Source organism: Monodon monoceros, unplaced genomic scaffold (genome assembly GCF_005190385.1).
Source record: "Monodon monoceros isolate NGI ecotype Baffin Bay Population unplaced genomic scaffold, NGI_Narwhal_1 Super_Scaffold_9, whole genome shotgun sequence".
NCBI classification, from domain to species: domain Eukaryota; kingdom Metazoa; phylum Chordata; class Mammalia; order Artiodactyla; family Monodontidae; genus Monodon; species Monodon monoceros.
This window is the reverse complement of record NW_021703786.1, coordinates 18,495,862-18,517,045: the sequence shown is the minus strand read 5'-3', so window position 1 is coordinate 18,517,045 and position 21,184 is coordinate 18,495,862. Positions and strand designations below refer to the sequence as shown.

General features: G+C 43.8%; 2 protein-coding genes across 8 annotated transcripts; one reads left to right on the top strand and one right to left on the bottom strand.

The window, feature by feature from the left end:
- The first annotated feature begins 2,308 nt into the window (after window positions 1-2,308).
- On the top strand, window positions 2,309-13,268 carry BECN1 (beclin 1). Of its 7 annotated transcripts, none has more exons than XM_029212588.1 (13): window positions 2,309-2,411; window positions 2,722-2,850; window positions 5,062-5,129; window positions 6,018-6,076; window positions 6,749-6,839; window positions 6,946-7,082; window positions 7,243-7,437; window positions 8,335-8,481; window positions 9,756-9,905; window positions 10,416-10,476; window positions 10,929-11,071; window positions 11,811-11,952; window positions 13,089-13,268. In XM_029212588.1, the coding sequence occupies exons 2-13, from the start codon at window positions 2,724-2,726 to the stop codon at window positions 13,113-13,115; spliced, it is 1,347 nt and encodes a 448-aa protein (XP_029068421.1). In that variant the 5' UTR covers window positions 2,309-2,411; window positions 2,722-2,723; the 3' UTR covers window positions 13,116-13,268. The 7 variants fall into 7 exon arrangements, with proteins under 7 accessions (XP_029068421.1, XP_029068423.1, XP_029068422.1 ...); XM_029212590.1 differs by lacking the exon at window positions 13,089-13,268 and adding an exon at window positions 12,286-12,616 and having other exon boundaries at window positions 11,811-11,936; XM_029212589.1 differs by lacking the exon at window positions 13,089-13,268 and adding an exon at window positions 12,286-12,616.
- CNTD1 (cyclin N-terminal domain containing 1) lies at window positions 11,142-21,114 on the bottom strand. The gene is made up of 7 exons (XM_029212599.1): window positions 20,675-21,114; window positions 17,413-17,488; window positions 16,995-17,163; window positions 15,333-15,495; window positions 14,706-14,850; window positions 13,969-14,065; window positions 11,142-13,398 (listed from the first exon to the last, which is right to left on the bottom strand). The coding sequence occupies exons 1-7, from the start codon at window positions 20,841-20,843 to the stop codon at window positions 13,204-13,206; spliced, it is 1,014 nt and encodes a 337-aa protein (XP_029068432.1). The 5' UTR covers window positions 20,844-21,114; the 3' UTR covers window positions 11,142-13,203.
- Between the last annotated feature and the right edge of the window lie 70 nt (window positions 21,115-21,184).

The following is a 21,184-nucleotide window of genomic DNA, read 5'->3' as shown; positions in this document are numbered from 1 at the left end:
TATATCAACTAAAATAACAAGGAAGTGCCATTTTTTTGCCCTCTTTCCTCAACTATATGATATCTAATACTGGCCAAGGCATCGTGAAATAGGCTCTCTCATACATTACCGGAGGTAGAATATAATTATGTGCAACCACTTTGGAAAACAATTGCTAACGTTAATCAAGAGACCTGAAATAGCCAAACTCAGTAATCCCAGTTGTGAGGTTCTATCATTAGGAAACAGTAAGCTCTTCACTGCAGCATTATTGTAATCACCAAAACTGGAAGCAATGGAAATTTCCAGCAACTAAGAAACACATTAAGGTAGCGCACTTGATGCAGTGTAATGCAGTCATGAGAATGACAATTACAAAAACTGTATAGCGACATGGGAAAATATTTATTATGTAATGTTAAAGTTTAAAAGCAGGATACAAAAACTGCATATAGATTACAAACATAAATACAACCTTGTTAAAATACATAGGGAAAAAAACATCATAATGGAAAACATAAAAATTATAGTGTGGTGAGATTATGGGTAATTTCCTGACACTATTGCCCTAACTTCCTGTATTGTTACATTTTCTTTCTGTAAAAAGTTTAATTTTGCTGTAAGTGAATTATAGGCTTATTGTTAAAAAAAATCTAACAATACAAACTTGTATGAAGTAGAAGTCTGTCCTGTTGTTCAGTGAAGGACACTGCTTGCTGTACATCATTTCATATAACATAACATTTACCGTGTCATGTTATATACCACATATGTTACGTTGTTTTCTGTACAAATGGAATCGCATCATGTTTACTGCCTATAACTTTTCTTATTTCAATTGATAATCATCTCTTGCCTCAATTCATGCAAAACCTCCCAACTGGTCTCCCTGCTTCTACCCTTGCCCTCCTTCAGACCATTCTCAAAGTAGTCAAATGAACCAAGTAAAAAGCAAGTTACTTCATTCTTTCTAATGGTTGCATAGTATTCTGCTGAATGAACAATACCATAATTTATTTAAACAATCCCTATTACTGAAGGAAATTTAGCCGTGAACTTTCTTGTACATCTATATTTGATCACTTGCATATCTATGAGGACAATTCCTAGAAAGAAATTTTATGAATCAAAGACTATGAACATTTAAATTTTTGAAAGACATTCCCAAACTGACCTCCAAAAAGATTATGCTAGTTTACACATGGAGTTCCCCAACTGCTCATCAACACTCGATGTTATCAACTGGTTCAGCCTTTACAATCTCATAAATGAGAAATGCTGCCTGACTTGTTTGATTTTCACTGACTTAAGTACAAGTAAAATGAAATCTCTTTTAATTTTGTCAATCAACCATTTGTTTTTCTGTGAGCTTTTTCATATTCTTTGCCCATTTCATTACTGGCCTATCGGTATTTTTATTGATTGAATAGACTTCTGTATATTAAGAAAATTTACCTTCTTTCTTATGAGCTGCAACTATTTTCCATATTTTTCTTTCATAACTTTTTTTTACAGTCTTTGATAGTTCAGAAAGTTTTAATTTTTGAGTACAATTCAGTATTTTCCTTTTCAGCTTCTGATTTTCATGTCATGCTTAGACAGACCTTCTCTACTTCAAGATTATAAAAAATATTCACTCATGCTTTCATCTAGTACCTTTAATCATTGTATTTTTGACACTGAAATTTGTGACTAACTTCAAAAAGTGAAGTAGAAGATTCAGCTCACCACCATTTACATGGCTCTTTGGCCCCACCCATCACTTATTAAGTAGTTTATTTCCCCACTGATTTGAAATACTAGCTTTATCACATACTAAATCCCCCTGTATATTTGGTCTATTATTGAACTCTAGTCTGTTCCACTGATATTCCTGCACCAAGACAAAAATGGTTTAGCTTTATAATTTCATAATACGTTTCAACATCTGAAGTGTTCGGCTTTCCCTAATTATAATTGAAATTTTAAAATCTAAAATGAAACAATAAAGTTTACCTCCTCACTTTCCCCTCCAAGTGTGTCTACCACGCCCTAGGGCGCCCAGCTTTCCCAACGAGAAATTTTTAAAACTGACACAGCAGTGAATAATGAAAGTGGCTCCGCTCAGAAGTGACAAATCTGAAGAAAAGTCACTGCATTAAAATACGGGAGAGTGGCCTGACTCCCCCCCAACTCGGTCCTTCCACTTCCCCTCGCAACATCAGCCCGCCGGCCGACGCCTGCCGCAATTCCCAGTTCAGCCTCTAGAGGTGGCAGCCAGACGGAAGCGAGTGCACCAGGATTGACTCCCAGAGCAGCTGCAGCCGTCGTGACGTCACGTCCGGTCATGGCGGAAGTCCTCCGCTGGCCGATCGGGAAGTAGCTGAAGGCTGGGCGATGGCAGTCCTGGAGGCCCCGCGCACGGACAGACCCGAGGCCACAGTGACCCCGCGGTAGGCCGGACCAGGGTGGCGGGCTCCGGGTCCCGAGATGAAGAGCGTCGGGGGCTGAACCGCTACCTTAGAAGGGAAACTGGGAACCCTCACGGCCCCTGTTGCAGACCCTCCCTGACTTTGAACTGTAAACTGCCTTTGCCGGGGCTACCCCGGAAGAAGGTCTGCCTGGTATCCTACGGCTCCTACAGGGAACGGTGCGGGCGGAGATTTTACCCTTTCACCATAATAGTAAGGCTGGTGGTAGCCCCGGGCCGGGGGTTCAAGGCCGCCGATTGTCTTTAACATCGGCTCCTTTCCACCGCCGCAGGGATGGAGGGGTCTAAGACATCCAGCAGCACCATGCAGGTGAGCTTCGTGTGTCAGCGCTGCAGCCAGCCCCTGAAACTGGACACGAGCTTCAAGATCCTGGACCGTGTCACCATCCAGGAGCTCACAGGTCAGCGAGACCCTTAGAAAGAGGGTGGTCAAGATCGTTGAAAGTGGGCAGCTTTGGAGATGAAGGTCTTAAAGACTGCACATAGCCTGCCACAGACACGCCTTGTGAGCCTCAGAAGTCGCGTAGTCTCTCTGGCTTCTTGTTTTCTTATCGAGAACATAAAAGAATTTTGACACTGTGTGCTTCTGAGAGCTTTCTATAGCAAGGAAAGGTCCTTAGTTTTCTGCTTCTGTTGTTTCAGAGTAAAGGAATAGGTACATTTAAAAATAAACGGCAATTGTTGAGGACTTGCCATATACCAAGTGCGTTACATGCATTACTTTTAACTCCTATGGAGTACTACAGTTATACTCGCCTATGGAGTAGTAGTAAAATTATCATTTTATCCATGAGGAATTGAGGCTTAGAGAGGTTAAGTGACTCACCCAGTGGCCAACAGCTGATAAGTAGAGGAACAGAGTCTCAAAGTCCCAAGAAGTGAGATGAAGCTAGAAAAAAAGAAAAGACTGAATAGACAGTTAAAATAAGCTCATGGGTCTAGAGTCAGCCTGCTTAGATTTAAATCCTGTCATTTACTAGCTGAATGACTTTTTGCAAGTTACTTCACGTCTCTTGACCCTGGTCTCTTGGTTTTCTTTATCTGTAAAATGTAGAACAATCTCAAGGTAGTTGTAAGGATCAAATATGACAAAGACCATAAATACTTAAGAATATGCTGGGGAAAAGTACTCAATAAATATTAACTATTATTATTAATACCTGATTTTTATTTTCTGAGGGGAATTATCTCTTTAATATATTTTAAACTTTATTATGAAAAATTTCAAACATGCAGTCAAGAGAATAGCATAGTGAACTCCCTTGTATCCATCATCCAGCTTCAACAATTAGCTACATCCTGCCGTTCTTGTTTTCTCTATACCTCCATTCACCTCCCATCTCCACTCAATTACTTTGCTCTTTACTTCCTTTTTTTTAAGGTAAATTGTCATGAATTGACAATTTTTAATTATCAAGTTTTTTGGGTTTTGGCCACGCCATGCAGCATGTGGGATGTTAGTACCCCACCCAGGGCTGGAACCCGTGCCCACTGCAGTGGAAGTGCAGAGTCTTAACCACTGACTGGACCACCAGGGAAGTCCCTAATTGTCAAGATTTATACATTACAAATCTTAGCTTTTTTTTTTTTTGGCTATGCCACGCAGCCTGTGGGATGTGGGATTTTAGTTCCCCAACCAGGGATTGAATCTGGGCCCTTGGCAGTGAGAGCACGGAGTCCTAACCACTGGACCGCCAGGGAATTCCCCTTAGCTGTATGTTTTTGACAGATGTATGCACTCGTGTAACTTAGATCTCCATTGTGATATAGAAAGCTTTCATCTTCCCAGAAAGTTCTCTCATGTTCCTTCCCACTTATTCTGAGGGAAAGGGGATATTAACTTTTGTTATGGAAAACTTCAAAGTTTATGATGAAGCCCCATGTACTCATCACTGAGCTTCAACAGTTATCCATACAGGGACTTCCCTGGTGGCTCAGTGGTTAGGGATCCGCCTGCCAATGTAGGGAACACGGGTTCGAGCCCTGGTCTGGGAAGTCCCACATGCCACGGAGCGACTAAGCCCGTGCGCCACAACTACTGAGCCTGCGCTCTAGAGCCCGCGAACCACAACTGCTGAGCCCACGTGCAACAGCTACTGAAGCCCACGTGCCTAGAGCCCGTGCTCCGCAACAAGAGAAGCCACTGCAATGAGAAGCCCGTGCGCCACAGCAAAGAATAGTCCCCGCTTGCCGCAACTAGAGAAAGCCCGCGCACAGCAACGAAGACCCAACACAGCCAAAAATTAATTAATTAAAAAAATTATCCATCCATATTTAACCATGTTTTCATCTACAGCCCCATCCATTCCCCTCCAACCCCAAATTATTTAGAAGCAAATCCCAAACATAGAAATACCATAAATATTTTAGTAAGTATTTTTGAAAGGTAAGGTGTGTCTTTAAAGACATAATCATACCATTATACTGGAAAAAATTTAACAATCCCTTAATCCGATTTAATGGGTGTAAGGGAAAAAAGACAACAGATTCTTCTTTGTATAAATTGTACTTTAAGAAAAAGGTGGAGGATATTTCTGATTCTTATACTGTCATACATGCTTCTGCTTTGAGAAGACTCTTTCTGAAAGCTTCGATATTTTCCTTGCTCTTAGCTCCATTACTTGCCACAGCCCAGGTGAAACCAGGAGAGACCCAGGAGGAAGAGGCTAACTCAGGAGAGGTATGAAAACACTGGAATGCGAAGTGGATTTCTGCAGGGTACTTGGTGCTCTTAGAGCCCCCAGATGTTTTGGATCTCTGGTTAACATGAGACATTCTGCATGATCAGGCCGCTGTGGATCATTGGAGACACAGAAGTTGCACCTGAGGTCACAGGGTTGCTGAATGAGGCATCCATTCAAAAATGTGAAGAGAGGCTCTTCTTTATTTGAAGTGGAATTATAAGCCATTATAGGTGGGAGATGGGATGACCTGGATGCACAGGTCATCCCAGGGCATTCCTGGTTCACCTGGTGTTGTCCTAGCTAATTATTAATATCCACTCCTCTCTAGTCTCAAAAGTATCTTGGTTTGGACATTGAATTGTGTGATTACACTAGCTAGAAAGGGTTGTCAGTGTTAGAGAATGTGTAATTTTTTTAAACGTGATAACATGAGTGATAATTGTCATTTGCAGAGATCAATGTCATAAGATTTTGATCACATATAAATTATATCAAAGTATGGAAAACATAAAGTATCTACTTTGTTCTATGCCATGGTAAACTTCATTGCAGTCTGCTCTGGCTTTTTCCTTGTGCCATGATTTAGGGCATTCTCTCCCCTACCTTGACTGGTAAATGCAAATATAACAGAGTATAACATAGTTAGGAAACGCTGTTCCCCACAAAAAATCAAATGGGACTTGGGGTTTGTCTGTACCAAGGGTCCTTTCTTAGTACAAGTATCCAAGGATTGGCTATATAACACCCATTTCTTAAGTCTCTGTGGTTTCTCAAGTCTTGTGGTTATCAATCAAGGGTAAAGCCAAATAGTTCTGAGGCCACTGGGGAAACAGACTCCACCTCTAAGCTGCCAGGATTCTAATGCTCTCTTATTTCCTCCCCAGGAGCCATTTATTGAAACTCGCCAGGATGGTGTCTCTCGCAGATTCATCCCCCCAGCCAGGTGCCTGCTACTCCTCAGCCCCCTGTTCCTTGCCAAAGGCCAGTAGAATTTTAATTAAACCCGGAATTGAGACCTGGAGCCAGGTGATGACGATGGATCATCACGTAGCCTTTTGGCTCTTCCAGAAAAGACGTATTCCCTTATACCTGGCCCATCACTTTCCAGTGCTGATTGAGTTTTTCCTGTAGCCATTCACACAGTGGGAAGGGACAATATCTCTCATGATGAAGAACTGAGAAAAGTTGAGAGCGTGATTGACTAATAAAAGAGATGGGCCCTTGAAAAGTTTTAAGATAGCAAATGTTGTTAGACGTTCAGGTTCTTAATTATTGATGCACGTGAAGGTGGCTGGCAAGGGGTAGTAATATTAAGAAATGGTCTTTCCTGATTCTCCTTCCTTTTCTACTATAGACACACACATATCAGTTTCTGATGCCCCGTCTCCCCCCTTAGTCCATCCAGGCCAACCTTCGTGCTGAGTGTCCCTGTGGAAGACCAGCATGGCCTTCCTTTGGGAGAGAGGTACCCTTGGGAGGTCAGTCGGGCTAGGAGTGGGTATGTGCCTTGAGGCCCCTCAGCCGGTGCTTGAGAGTCTCTGCCACTGGCACTGCAGTAGGTGGAGGAGGCCTCTCTGCTCCCTCATGTGGCCCGTGGGCGGGGGGCTGTCTGCAGGATGATGTCTACAGAAAGTGCCAACAGCTTCACTCTGATCGGGGAGGCATCCGACGGCGGCACCATGGAGAACCTCAGCCGAAGACTGAAGGCAAGTCTGCCTCATGCTGGTGTCAGGCAGTGGGCCTGGCTGGTAGAGGGGGTGTCTGGGCAGGTAGCATGGGGTAGGCCCTACCCTGACTCTCCCACTCTTCCAGGTCACTGGGGACCTTTTCGACATCATGTCAGGCCAGACAGATGTGGATCACCCACTGTGTGAGGAATGCACAGATACTCTTTTAGACCAGCTGGACACTCAGCTCAACGTCACTGAAAATGAGTGTCAGAACTACAAGTGAGTACCTCCAGAGCCTGGGCCCGGGAATGGAGCTCTGAATCTTAGAGCCCTCACTGCTCTGGGGCTGCGTGGCCCTTACCCGAGGGCTGTGCTTCACTCAGATAAAAGGAATAACAGGTTCCCTCTGGTAAGCACTCCCTGCCTGTGTCCTTGGCAGACGCTGCTTGGAAATCTTAGAGCAAATGAATGAAGATGACAGCGAGCAGCTCCAGATGGAGCTAAAGGAGCTGGCATTAGAGGAGGAGAGGCTGATCCAAGAGCTGGAAGATGTGGAAAAGAACCGTCAGATAGTGGCAGAAAATCTCGAGAAGGTCCAGGCTGAGGCTGAGAGGTTGGATCAGGAGGAAGCTCAGTGAGTGATCACCCTGTTCTTCTATCTTCCTGCCCTCAAGGCTCCAGAAGTGGAAATGGCTTCCAGCTGAATGTGTCTGATTAGTTTGTAAACAGCAGTGAGCTGTAATTCAGCAGCATGTCTGCTCTGGATCCTGCATATTGTTTCCAGGCCCTGTTTCTAGAGGTTGGTGGGGAGGATTACGTATGAAGGGTCAGCATGATTAAGTGGCACAAGCGTTGGTTAAATAGAGAGCCGAGAACCAGGCCTCTAGTCACAGCTCTGTCCTGTAGGGACCTGGGCTCATTTGGGTGAGTCAGCCACTGAACCCGGCATCCTCCTTTGGAAAGATGAGCCTGTTGGCCTACGTTCTTTTCCAGCTCAAAAATTTCATTGGTGCTCTTGACCTGAGAGAACCCTCTGTCTAGTGGAGGAGACAGTGTCCACAGTAACTACGGATGGGGAAGTGAAAGACATTGAACAAAGTTAATTTTTTCATGGGATAGTGTAACAAGTTCCATTAGAAATGATGTATACTAACCATTTAAAAGTCAATAAGGATGTAGAGGTGAAGTGATAGACGCTCAGTTAAGGCCAATTTAGGGAAGAAACCACCATTGACTAACTCAGTTTGTTTCTGGAAAAGATCAGAAATCCAAGAGGTGTCTGGTCCTGGTTTGGGAGAGTCCTGTTTTCCTCCCCGTTTTCCATATGGGCAGCTGGAATTTGAGACATCTCTGTCCCTCCCAGGCAAAACATGTAGGGCAAGTGTGTTCCTTTGAGTGGGATATTTGCCAAATGTAAAAGATGCTGTAACTAGAAGTGACCATAATCACTAGAAGAAATCATTAAGGGGGGTGGTGGGAGAGAAATTTTAGCCCCCAAACAGCCTTTAATGGTCACCTTGGCTGTTCACAGGTATCAAAGGGAATATAGTGAATTTAAACGACAACAGCTAGAACTGGATGATGAGCTGAAGAGTGTAGAAAACCAGATGCGTTATGCCCAGATGCAGCTGGACAAGCTGAAGAAAACCAACGTCTTTAACGCAACCTTCCACATTTGGTAATGAGGGTTGGAGGGTGAGGAGCGTCTGGGAAGCACGACAACCTGGACGTTAGCTGCTGGCCGCTACGCCAGGGTGCCCACCTCCCACGGAATGGGGGTCTGTGTCATTTTCACCCCATCTAGGTTTCTTTCACTCCTTGTGATGGGATAGGCACAATCAGGGGATTGGAATTCTAGAGCTTGGTGACTTCCATTCTTCCAAGGAAAGGGAAAGATTGGAGCTCTCCAGCTACGTGAAAATCTGGTCATCTGCCTGGTGCTGATTTCTTGCCCCCCCGGGGTCATTTGTTTATTCATTGATTTGACATTTTATCCATTTCAAATGGTATCTTTTGAGCATCTACTGTGTGGTGACACTGTGCTAAGCACTAGGAAGGCAACAGCAAGCAATATACATTTTGCTTGGGCGAGATGGCTCGGTAACAGGCACTTGTAATACAGTGGGGTCGTGGTGAACCCTGGGTGCTGTGAGAACACATAAGGGCACTTTACCCAATTTGAGGAGGCTGCATGGAACGATTCCCCCAGAGGAAGTTGATGTTTAAGCTGAGATATGGAGTATAAGTCTGCAGAGGAGGGGGGTTGTTCCTGGCAGAGAGAACATCATGTGCAAAGAAACAGAGGAAAGTGGGAGTGGTAATCTCCAACTGAACTGAACGGAGCTTATTGTGACTGGAGATTGAGGGTGAAGCAGAGAATGACAGGATATGAAACTGGAGCGTTACCAATTCCTAAAGGATCTTGTAGGCCTCATTAAGGATATGGACTTTATCCAAAAGGCAGTGGGAGCCACTGAAGCACTTTAGTCAGGAAAGTGACATAAGTACAGTTGCATTTGTGCATGATGGCTTTACCTGTAATGTGAGAAATGACTTGGGGTAAGAGGGCAAGATTGTTGGTAAGGAAACCTGCCAGTAGGAATCTAAACAGGAGAGGGTAGAGTCGTAGCATTGAGTCTGAAGAGAAGTGGACAGATTTAAGAGGTTTAGGAGGTAGAATCAACAGAGCTTGGTGGTGTTGGGGGGAAGGGAGCTGAGAGAGAGAGAGCATTCAAGGATGACGCCCAGGTTTCTACTTTGGCGTCTGAGCAGCAGGGAGAAAGATGATGACTCACGTTTTAGACATCTATTTAAAGTACCAAGTAGGACTTGGATATATGAATCTGGAGATAAGGAGAGAGATTTATGGCAGGTTTTAGGTGAGAGCAGGAAATTTCAGAATTTGCTAAGTTTTAAATTCTGTCTGTATTTTTCCCTGCCCTTCTTCTGTAGGCACAGTGGACAGTTTGGCACAATCAATAACTTCAGACTGGGTCGCCTGCCCAGTGTTCCCGTGGAATGGAATGAGATTAACGCTGCTTGGGGCCAGACAGTGTTGCTGCTCCATGCCCTGGCCAATAAGATGGGTCTGAAATTTCAGAGGTAAGAAATGTAGTCCTTTCTTGAGTGTGGTGTGTCTGTGATATAATCTGTATCTCCTACCTGGTACTCTTGTCCACTATGGCAAGAGCCCTTGCTCCCAACGAACTGGGAGTATTCTGTCCATGGAGACTGTCTGTTTCTGGTTTTCCCCTCACCACAGTCCCTTTCCAATGATTGAGCAGTCCTTGAACTGCACGACCACAGCAGTGGTCCCCAACTTCCTGTCTCCATAACCTAGTGTTCCTAAAGCTGTTTTTCAGTTTTTGTTTCTAAATCTAAACCAGGACATACATGCATCCATAAAAGGCCCCCAGATAATTATCTAATAAATGTAGTTTGTTTGGGAAACGAAACCTTTTAAACATGGAGCCCGTGGGGAGGTGAGAGAGGAGTGGAAATAATAATAGAGGTTCTTGGGTAGCTGAAGACTGAAAATCACTGGGTTATAACATCCCAGTAATCCCTTTAGGAGGAGTCCTATTTCCATCTCTGTCTGCATCTCCATTTTAGGTATCGACTTGTTCCCTATGGAAACCATTCGTATCTGGAGTCTCTGACAGACAAATCTAAGGTACCCAGGAAGGTCCATTTTCACTGGAATACAGAATCATTTTACCTTCTAATGAAATGGTTTAGTTTTGATAATGGCATTATTTAGCTTCTTTCTTAGACTGAGATATCTCATGTTGAGCCAATGTCTGGTTCAGTGTCCTGTCTAGTTCAGGATTAGCTCTTTGGGGCCTGTAAAGAAAATTAAATTTTTACAGTTTGTTGAGAAGGGATATGGGCAGATCTCAGAGCAGAATATGTGCACCAGGACGGGGAAGGCATCACTGTGCGGTAGATGTTTAATACATTTCCACTGATGGTGAAACAGTTTTAGGTGCATTGTTATTTGCCCAAGGTTACTGTTGCCAGTGGAATACAGACATAACATGACTTGAGAGATCGATAGGATTGGGAACAATCTCCGGTAACCTGTGTTAGGGCCACAGCTATAGCCAGTTCTCTTTTCTTGGGCAGGAGCTGCCATTGTACTGTTCTGGGGGGCTGCGGTTTTTCTGGGACAACAAGTTTGACCATGCAATGGTGGCTTTCCTGGACTGTGTGCAGCAGTTCAAAGAAGAGGTTGAGAAAGGCGAGACACGTTTTTGTCTTCCTTACAGGTCAGTATCCCCCAGTGCTGAATGAACCTAGAGTAGGACCAGAGTGAGCAGAATTGAAGGGACAGTAGAGTGGAGGCAAAACTAGTACATATAGTGGGAAAGCAGAAAATGGAGTAAGATCACATTGACACTGATGGGCAGAGACTGATCCAACACTGCAAACAGGACAGAATGTAACCACCTGGTCCCTGGAGAAAAAGAATGTTGACTTAGATGGTGTGGGGGATTTTCTTGCTGCAGAGCTCAAGCCTGCTCTCCAGTTTCAGGGAGGTTTTTCCCTTACACCCTTGGAAATATACAGGAATGCTTCCTTTGATCAAATTTTGTAGGAGCCCAGAGATGGATGGACACCTTAGTTAACACAGTAAGGCTGAGCTGCTTCCATCACCCCAAAACAAAGCATTTCTTTTCTTCTGCCTCCCTTCTCTCCCCATAAGTGAGGAATGCCTAGGAAAACAGTGAGGAGTACTGTAACCGTCACTTACCCTCTGCTCCAGGCTTCTCATCTGTTTGGGTGTGTGTCTTGTCCCTGTACTCCGCAATGACAATGAGGCTCTTGTGACAGCCTTCCTGATATTGGGCTTTCAAGCAAATCCAAAATACACTACCATTCCTTGCCAAGAGTTCTTTAGTAGATAAAATGACGTGAATGGTCCCATGATCAAGTCCCTGCCCATTTGCCTGAACTGACTTAACTCGGATCTCAGTTACTAATGAGTTCTGCTGTGTTCATTTGCAGGATGGATGTGGAGAAAGGCAAGATTGAAGACACAGGAGGCAGCGGTGGCTCCTATTCCATCAAAACCCAGTTTAACTCTGAGGAACAGTGGACAAAAGCTCTCAAGTTCATGCTGACGAATCTTAAGTGGGGTCTTGCTTGGGTATCCTCACAGTTTTATAACAAATGACTTGCTTTTTTCCTTAGGGGTTTGTTTGCCTTAAAGGCTTTAAATTTTGTTTTGTTTGCAAAAAAAAAAAAAAAAAAAAAGTGTTAAATTCGGGTACTATTAAACAGCACATGTTTACAATACCAAAAAAAGAAAAAAAATCCACAAAAGCCACTTTATTTTAAAACATAACAGATACTTTCCAGAGCTACAACATGCCATGTATAGCAACTGGCCTTTATCACAGTTTTGACTCTTAACCCCATGTCTTCCTTTCCCTTTGTCCCCGCAAAACAACTAATTTAAGTTTGCTTTTTTTTTTTTTAGACTGAGTTGAATTGAGATTGATGTGTTTTCACTGGATTTTATCTCTCTCAACTTCCTGCACTTAGAATATGAAATAGAAACTTTTGTCTCCACTGAGACTACAAGATGTGTGAGATGCACAGTTGGATAACGTGAGAAAATGACATGTAAGCTTTGGTCACCATGTGATGTGATCAGAAGCTTGAAATTTAACACTTCTCACTTGGTTCTAGTACTGAATGCCTGCTCTGCTCTGTGTTAGAGATATGAAATTGTGTTTGATACTGTTTGAGACCTTATGGAGAGATTTAATTATTTGTAATAAAAGATTTACTGCAGTCTGATAACTGCCCAGAGGTGCACTGTTGGGTTTTTCTTTAACTAGAATAGAGTACTTTGTATTCTGGGAGAATCGAGTTCAAGTGCAGGTATGTGGAAAGTCTGCTGAAACATGTTTAGAGATGGGTGTTAGTTTTTTTAAAAGACTCTAATGAAAAGTAGACAGCTGTAAAGAAAGCCCTATTTGTGTAGCTCTCAGTAACAGAACAGAGATACTTAACTTTAAGGGGAAATAAAGGCTACCTCCTTGATGCTCAGTCAAGGTCACCCAGATGGTCTCATTTTTTGAGCCCCTGGTTAATACTAATCTCCATGTCTGATGTTCTCCCTTAATGAACAGTTAAAGGAAAGCCATAAATATCTTGTTAAACAAAAATAAACTAATTTCACTGATATTCTAATATCTTGTCCCAGCTCTTGGACATTTTCAGTCTGGTACGACGAAAAGGACATGCTTATTCACCTTAACTCTTTCTCTGATGCAGAAAAATAAGCATCAAGTTGGAATATAAAACACAGCTCAAGAAGATACTTGGAACTTCTGTACGCTGAGTATGAAAGTAAGGAAAGGGAGAGATGAGTGCAGTGACAGAAGGCTGTTTATTTTGGGCGGATTCCGCCTGCCTCATGTGTTGGAGAAGTCGCAGCCCTCAGTGCTCCGGCCACCAGGTGGGGTGGAACAGGCCGCTGTCGACCTGGAGTGCTGGCTCCCACGCTGTGAGTCAGGATTGCATAAGAGAGTTCGGCAATGCTCTCCAAGGCAATGCCAGTGATGCTTTGCAAATGCCCCACAACCTTCAGAAACAGAGACAGATTTCTTATTACTAAATAAACATGTGTTAGTGCACAGACACATTGCTGGGGCTGTTTTCTCAAGCCAAATGTAAATTTTTTCATTTCTCTGAGCTTACAGAGAAGATTAAATCCAGATCCCAGCGTTTGCCAATGGCCAAATTACACTCGGATACCTTTGCCCTGATAGTGTTAGCATGGAAAGTTTCTGGTAGACATTTCCCTCTGCTGGAGGTAAGTTTTGTGAAATACGAGAGGGATATTCGGGTCTTGACATTTTTTCTATTTGGGAGGATACACTTATCGGGCTTTAACATAATAGCAGATTATCATCATAATGGGAAGTGAACAAGCTGAACTTGGGCCTCCATTTCCAATTTCATAAGAGGAAAACGGGAGAACATTTTTCAGTCCCACCGTAGTTTTTTCCCTCCCAAATCCTGCTCATTCATCCTAATCCTGGGTCTTGGCACTTACCTTTTATAGCTTGTCTTCTGTTTTCCTTTAACTGAGGGGAGAACGCTTTCTATTAAATGAATTCTGACCATGCTGGTCCTGCTCAGTGGTGCATACCTGGCTCCAACACTCATGGTTTTGGATGAAAGCACTTGCTGCAATGATTCCTACTGCCAACAGCATGAAGTCTTCCTTCACGGAAATAAACTTTTCCCTAAGTGATTAAAACCATATTAATTTTGGAGCTAGAATGACACTTGATCTTCCAAACCCTAGGGTTATGGGACTTCAACTATGAGTTGTTTATGTTGATCATGGAATTTTTATAGATGGAAAGAAATGGTCAAATAATAGCTAATTGATTCCCTCTTCCAACCTCCCCCAACTCAACGGATTAAAACATGAGCCTCCTGTCTGAATGGCTTACGGACCTTTAGTTGTTCCGTCTGTCTCCCTAACAATGTAACTGTGAGGCTTTTTACCAGTCTGACTGTACAGTAATCAAACACTTTTGTCCAAGTTGCAACCCTGTGACTGGCTTTTTTTCCTAAGTGGCTATAAAAGCAGTTCAGTAATCTCAAATTATAAGCAGCTATAAAAGAAGAGCTAGGAATGAACGTATGTTAATTACTAGAAGTCATTTAAGTGTCAAAAGTAAAAGCCTTTAGGGTTTTGCTGATCGGGCTCAGTCATGCAACCAAACAACGTATTGGATGTGAATTAGATCGAGATAACCCATGCAGGTTATCTGTGGACCGGGTGCCTTGCTAGGTAAATTCCATTTCCCAAGTTCTTGTGGTATGTTACTGACTCCCTGTTTCTGGAAGGAGCCTACAATAAAGGAGTTGCCTTACCCTTGCAGCTGACTGGGTGTGGAGTTCTCGATTGAAGCCCTCAGCAGGCTCTCATATACAGGTTCATGGAGAAGATAGACTAGGTCAAGTAGGGTCAGGCAGGTTGCATACAGCTGTGTGGCTGGCACCAAACAGCCATTGTATCCTAGGTGGAGAATGCGCATGGTAAAGAGCATTAGGTACCTCTTCTCTGATCATAATCACAGTTGTCATGTGACACAAAGCTGTTGAGCTGCTAATGTGCTTCCTGGTTGCTATGTTCTACTGTAAGAAATCTCTGTAGCTGGAGGTCGATTTTAAAGGACAAAGGGAGAGGTAGAAAAATCTCCAGCTACAGTATTTGGAGCGTATTTGTTTGTTCCCCTCTCATCTCGTGCCTCTCCACAAAGTCAACTCTTTGATGCTACAATAAGAGAGCGCTTAATGAGGCCAAATAGAAGCCAGGTGCCGAGACTGGTGTTTGTTTCCCTGACAAGTACTAGAGGAAACTACTTTCCTCAGTCAGTGCGCGCTTCCTGCTGTTCCTCATTGGCAGGTGCTGCCCACTGCCCTCAAACCCCTAGGCACATTCTTACTGCCTTCTATGGAAGACTCCAACCCACATGCCCGACACACTTAATAAAGTACCTAAAACCTCCAAGAGCATCTCCACATATGCCAGGGGAGTAGGCAGATTGATTTGGAAGTTCAGGGACTTCAAAACATCAAGCTCTGACTCCAGCAGTTCTTCTTTAGTGTGTAGATACCCTAGAGCCTGGAGGAAATTCAGGACTGTAACGTTGCTGATTATCTGAGCAAAGAAAACCAAAATAGAGTGAAAGGGAGAGCAGGGTGTCAGAATAGAGGTCATACATCTTGGCATAGTAAACAAAGCCCTTCACAATCCAGCCCATGCCTTTATCTCATCTTCTCTCTTGGTAATTCCCCCTTACACTCTACACTTGTCATATAGAATTACTTGCACTCCCCAAACCCACATGCTGTCCAAGCCTCTACACATGCTCATTCCTGTATCTGGATCTCCCTCCTCACCCCCAACACCCCCACTGCTCTCCTTACCTCTTCTCCCTCTTTCCTTAGGATCCACCCATCTCCCCCACCCTCCCCTTCAAGAAGTCATTTTCTCTATTGGTTAAAGTGCAAGTACCAGGGACTTCCCTGGTGGCGCAGTGGTTGAGAATCTGCTTTCCAATGTAGGGGACGTGGGTTGGATCCCTGGTAGGGAACTAGGTCCCACATGCATGTGGCAACTAAGAGTTCGTATGCCACAACTAAGGAGCTGGTGAGCCGCAACTAAGGAGCCCACCTGCCACAACTAACTAAGACCCAGCACAACCAAAATAAAAAAGTGCATTACCAAAAATCCTACAGCTAACGTCACTTGCAATGGTGAAATATTGAACGCTTTCTCCCTAAGATTGTGAAAAAGCAAAGATGTCTGCCCTCACCATTTGTATTCAACTTATACTAGAGGGTACAGGCAGTGAAACATTCTTGGATAACAAAAGAATAATGCATTACTGTAAGTTAATAGAAGAAAAGAGTTATTTAAAATGTTTGATTAATCTCAAAGAAAGGCAGAACTGAGAGAAGCTTATCTCTAGATGGGAGTGGAGACAGAGGTTAACAACAGGTGGATGATAATGAATAAATGTTCTGTTGTTTGTTCCCCCAAAAAGTCATTTTCTCTAAATACACTTCCTCGACTCTCCAAGGCTGATTAGGTCTATTCAGAGCCCTCTGTATTTACACTAATCAGAACACTTGCTCACATTATTAGCCTGTGTGTCTTCTCCCGTCAGGTAATAAATTCCTTGAGAGCACAGACAATATTTTTACTCTTGTAGCCATGGCACCTAGTGCAGCATCTGGCCATAGAAGACAATAAATATTTGTTGAATAAATGATACTATACAGACATCGCACAGTGATGTGGAAACATTTTAGCCTTTATAAATGTAATAGGTTGCCTCTAATACTAATAGGTATGTTGGCAATTCAGGCACCTTAACTGTCCTTGAGTCCAAGGGGAGGAAAGGTGACCTGTATGAATGATGGCATCCGTCCAACAATTATACTTTGGGAACAAAACTTCAGACTATTTAGTAACTGCTTCTGTGTGACCCGTGTGTGTGTGTTTAGGAGGTATGCTTAGGAAGCATAATTACACTCTGGAATTTCTGCATGAGTAGTATCACCTAGCCTAGGAGTGGGTTTCTCAAAGCCACCTTTGGATGAACTGGTTTCTCTCTAACGCTCAGGTGCCCATGCGCAACCCCAGCTCCTTACTTTGTAGTGGAAGGAAAGTTTGCTTGCCAGCTGAACACATGACACAAGACGCAGGATAAACTTGTTGAAAAGCTGCTCTTTCAGAGCCCTCCAATTCTGAGGCCCTGTCTTCTCTCTCAGCTGGATTGTGGCTTGCCTGCAGATGTTCTCTGCCTGCTTAACCATAAACCTATAAAGAAGGGAAAGGGGAAAGGAAACAATCCACACTCAGACTAAATGGAGTTTGTGCTTCAAACCGTGTTACATCTTATCCTCTCCAATATCAATCGCTGGCTAAAAAATTTTACATTTGCAAGAAAAAGAGGGTGCAAACCAGGTCTCATGGTAAGGGGCAACTAGCATTTTTTTTTTAAAGGTCTGGGTACATTAGGCATTCTGAGAGGTACCCCTCACAAAGGCCTTATGCTCAGGTCTTTACCTTTCTAGGATTTCTACAGCCTGGTAGCTCACGGATTTCTCCAGACACCATTGTTCAGACAGGAGAAAAACAAACTCTGCCAAAACAGGAAAGAAGAGCTTAATTCACAAGGTGCAACCAAAACGACTCTGTGAACTCTTGGCGTTGTGTAAAAGCCATGATGGGGCCCAGGGAAGAGGGTCAGGAGGTGAGAAAGATGAGACGGAAACAACCCAAGCTGAACCTGTTTCCCTTTGTTGCCAATAGGCAAATGAGAGGCATGAAAAGGAGGCTGACTGCGTGCAAAAACAAAGGCTTACTGAGCCCCCTCAGGGCCCCTTGAGCCTTCCTATGGGTCTCAGCTGATAAAAGGCTTGGCCAGCTACACACAAACAAACCAGCTGGTCTAGTTGGCCTTTACACCATGCTGGGAACCTCCAGCTCCAAGAGAGATTTTGGATGGATAAAAACCCTAACCCCTATATTCTGTTTTCAGTGGAATGTTGATAGGAACAGAAAGGTCCCTCCTGGAGCTTTGATATTCTTTATAACACTGTTTGTTTAGTAACCACCCACTGGAGAACTCCCATTGCTTTACAAACACAATTCACCTTACAGCTGGACACCACTTCTCCACCACCAGTTTGTTGGGTATATCTGTGGTGGCTAAGCCTCTCCCCAGGAGCAAGCTTGTTACTCTGAAGTGGCTTGTTTGGAAGCAACATCCCCTAAATCAGGGAACATAGCCCAACTTGGGTGGGGGAAGTCATTGGGAAGGTGGGAAAGGTAAGATACCTTGGCAAGATTTTAGGCTGCCTGTGTTTCTCTTTGAAAGAACAGCCCCAGATAGAATTCTATTTAGTTAGCAATATCATTAGAGGGTGGAAACAAGGATAAACGTTCGTTCTCAAAGCTCCTGCAGAACTAGGAACTTTTAGCATTGATCAGCAACGAATTACATATAGTCAAATTTCCATTACCATATGTCGTCAGAGAAAATGTGACTTAGAGGAAAAACAATCTATAAAAGTTAAGCTAGCACAAGACAGTTTAACAATCTACTTGACACAGGTTACACATAGCTACAAGTGCAAAACCTTATCATTACAGAGGCCAAAGCTCTGCTAACAGTGTCCAATGAAGAAGATAATTAGTTTAAGCAATTAAGCAAAGTATCCTAGAACACATAATGTGTGTTATTAGCCAGTCCTTTTATTTGCTGGAACTTAGGTTTTATTTCTTTGTTTTCCTGTGTGTGTGTGTATAGTTGTTTGGTTTTATTTTGTTTTTGATCTGAATCATCTGGGCAATTGTTTCTATTTTCCATTTTAATTTGCCAAGAAAACAGTTTTGGTTAGGTGGAATGGATGAGGGTTACACCTCTCTCCTGCTACTGGCTCCACCTCCGTACAAACATACTCAGATCTATTAACTAAAAGACCCTCCCCTTCTATTCCCTTAAGCTAGGGCTCTATCTCTCTAGCTTCCATGACTGTGAAATTCCTTGAAAGCCTAGCTTACACCTGCTGCTTCCACTTCATCATTCACTCCCTAATGTTCTGCAATTTGGCTTCTACTTTTTACAGCCTGCTGAAATGATTGTCTCAAAGGTCAGAAAATACATCCAAATTGTTAAATATCATGGCCCTCTTGCAATCGTCATTCCTGGTGTTCATATCTGTGAAGTATCTGAAATTGCTGACCATGAAACTCTCCTCTTGCTTCCAAAGGTTTCTAGGTTCTGTTCCTAACTCCCCAACCATTCCATCTATTTCCTTCATGACTCTTCCTCCTACTCCACTTTCCCGAACACAAAATGTCTCCCAAGGAACTGTACTAGACCCGCTTCTCTTCTCTCCCTCTAGGAGCTCATCCTGTACCACAGTTTCAACAGTATCATTTTGGTGAGAACTCCCAAACCCTTATCTCTAGTTTGACCTCTCTTCTGCCTTACTCTTTAAACAACCTGCTAGAAACCTTCTTCTAGATGTCCCACAAGCACTTGAAACTCAGTAGATCCCAAACCAAAGCTATTTTCTTTCCCAAACAAGTCACATTTCCTCCCATTTTATTTATTTTAATGTATGTGTGTGTTTCTCTTAATGGCACCACTATATTTCTAGGCTCAACCCTTTGGCATAGTCATCTTCGCCTTCTTCACTTCTTAAAATTCATCCATTGCAGAACCCTAGATTTTACCTCTGAAATGTTTTTAATCCATCCTCCCTTGTCATTCCCTCTGCCCTATCACCTAAAAAACTACTCATGAAGACTCCACTGGTCTTCCTACCTCCCATCTCTCTCTACTCCAGTCCATCCTTTACATCACAGCCAAAATAATTTTTTCTGAGGCAAAAGTTACAGTTATATCACTCCCATATGGAAAAAAAAAAAAAAGACAAAAACAAAAACCCTCAGTGCCTTCTTGTTTTCCTATTAAGTCAGGTATAAACTCCTCACTTTGGCATTCAAAGTTCCACATGGAACGTCTCCAAACCACTTTCTGGTCTGGATTTCAACTACTCTTCCACAGGCTCTGGCCAACCTGGATGACATGGTACCCACATTCACCCAAAATGTCCCTATTTCCATAGCTTGACTCATGTTATCCCCTTTTAGTAGAACCATGGTCCCGGGAGTTCCCTGGTGGTCTAGTGGTTAGGATTCGGTGCTTTCACTGCGGAGGCCTGGGTTCAGTCCCTGGGTGGGGAACTCCCACAAGCCGCCCGGCAAGGCCAAAAAAAAAGAGAAAGAGATACGGTAAAAAGGAAGGAAAGAAGGAAGGATGGGAGGAAGATGGTCCATATCCACCACCTTCACCAGCCAAAATGTTATCCTTCCTTCAGGGTCTACCTCAAATGCCACGATGCCTGAAGGACTCCTTAATTCATCCTACCCCCACCTCACTCCATCTCTCCTTTCAATCCCCATAAAAGCGTGTTTTACCTGGTATGTCACTTATCTAACCATACTTGTACCTAGTCATTTGCAGATTTGTCCTAATATCCTCCAAAGATTATATACATGGTTTGAAAGCGGGGACTAGATCTCTCGTTCATCTTTCTAACCCAGGAAGCAGGGAGAATAAGTACTCTATACGTGTTGAAATCAAGGGTAGGGTGCTGGTGAGTCTTGCTCATCACTGTACCCCCAGCGCCTGGCAAAGAGTAGGTACTAACGAAACTTATTTGAATGAATAAGGGACACTGAATCTCAAGGTCGGTGCCTCAAAGAGCGGTGCCCCAGTCTCCCATAAGCCCAGCTCCCCGGACTACATCCCCACCCACGATCCGGGTCTCCCTGAAGCTGCCCAGCCGGCCCGCAGCCTCCTGCACGGCTTGCTCATTCTGCTGGGCCAAGTGGAGCAGAGCGTCTTCGATTGTCTCTGTGGCAACAGCTCCAAACTGAAAGTCACTGAGAGAGGCCAATCTTGGCCTCACAGGTCGGTCCATTTTCAGAACCTTGCTTGTTGCCCCGGACGTCTCACTGGATCCGTCCCCATTAGCTTCCCTTCAGAGTCTTCTGCCACACCCTGGATTCTTCGTCCCCTTCCGTGTGCTTGTCCTCCTGGCCTCAAGTCTGAGGAAAGCTCGTTTCCCAGCACAGCCTCGAGCCTTTCGCAGCCTTTTCCAGCCCCAACGGACGCGGACCCTTCAGCCAATCGGAAAGCACGGCCTCTTCTCGCCTGCCCCGCCCTTTCCCTTGGGCCGGGAGCCGCGCTCTTTGTGAAAGGAAATGCGGACTACATCTCCCAGCGTTCCCTGCGGCGGCCATGGACGGCTATTCCCAGCAA

What these genes read in the sequence shown, in the direction of transcription:
- CNTD1 (XM_029212599.1), bottom strand. Translation starts at nt 20,843, where the DNA reads ATGGACCGACCTGTGAGGCCAAGATTGGCCTCTCTCAGTGACTTTCAG. An exon ending in AACTTTCCTTCCACTACAAA is followed by an intron (nt 15,496 to 16,994) that starts GTAAGGAGCTGG and finishes TTCTTTGCTCAG; the next exon opens with ATAATCAGCAACGTTACAGT. An exon ending in ACCATGAGTGTTGGAGCCAG is followed by an intron (nt 13,399 to 13,968) that starts GTATGCACCACT and finishes CTGTTTCTGAAG; the next exon opens with GTTGTGGGGCATTTGCAAAG.
- BECN1 (XM_029212591.1), top strand. Translation starts at nt 2,724, where the DNA reads ATGGAGGGGTCTAAGACATCCAGCAGCACCATGCAGGTGAGCTTCGTG. An exon ending in GGCCTTCCTTTGGGAGAGAG is followed by an intron (nt 6,599 to 6,748) that starts GTACCCTTGGGA and finishes GGCTGTCTGCAG; the next exon opens with GATGATGTCTACAGAAAGTG. An exon ending in ATGGGTCTGAAATTTCAGAG is followed by an intron (nt 9,906 to 10,415) that starts GTAAGAAATGTA and finishes TCTCCATTTTAG; the next exon opens with GTATCGACTTGTTCCCTATG.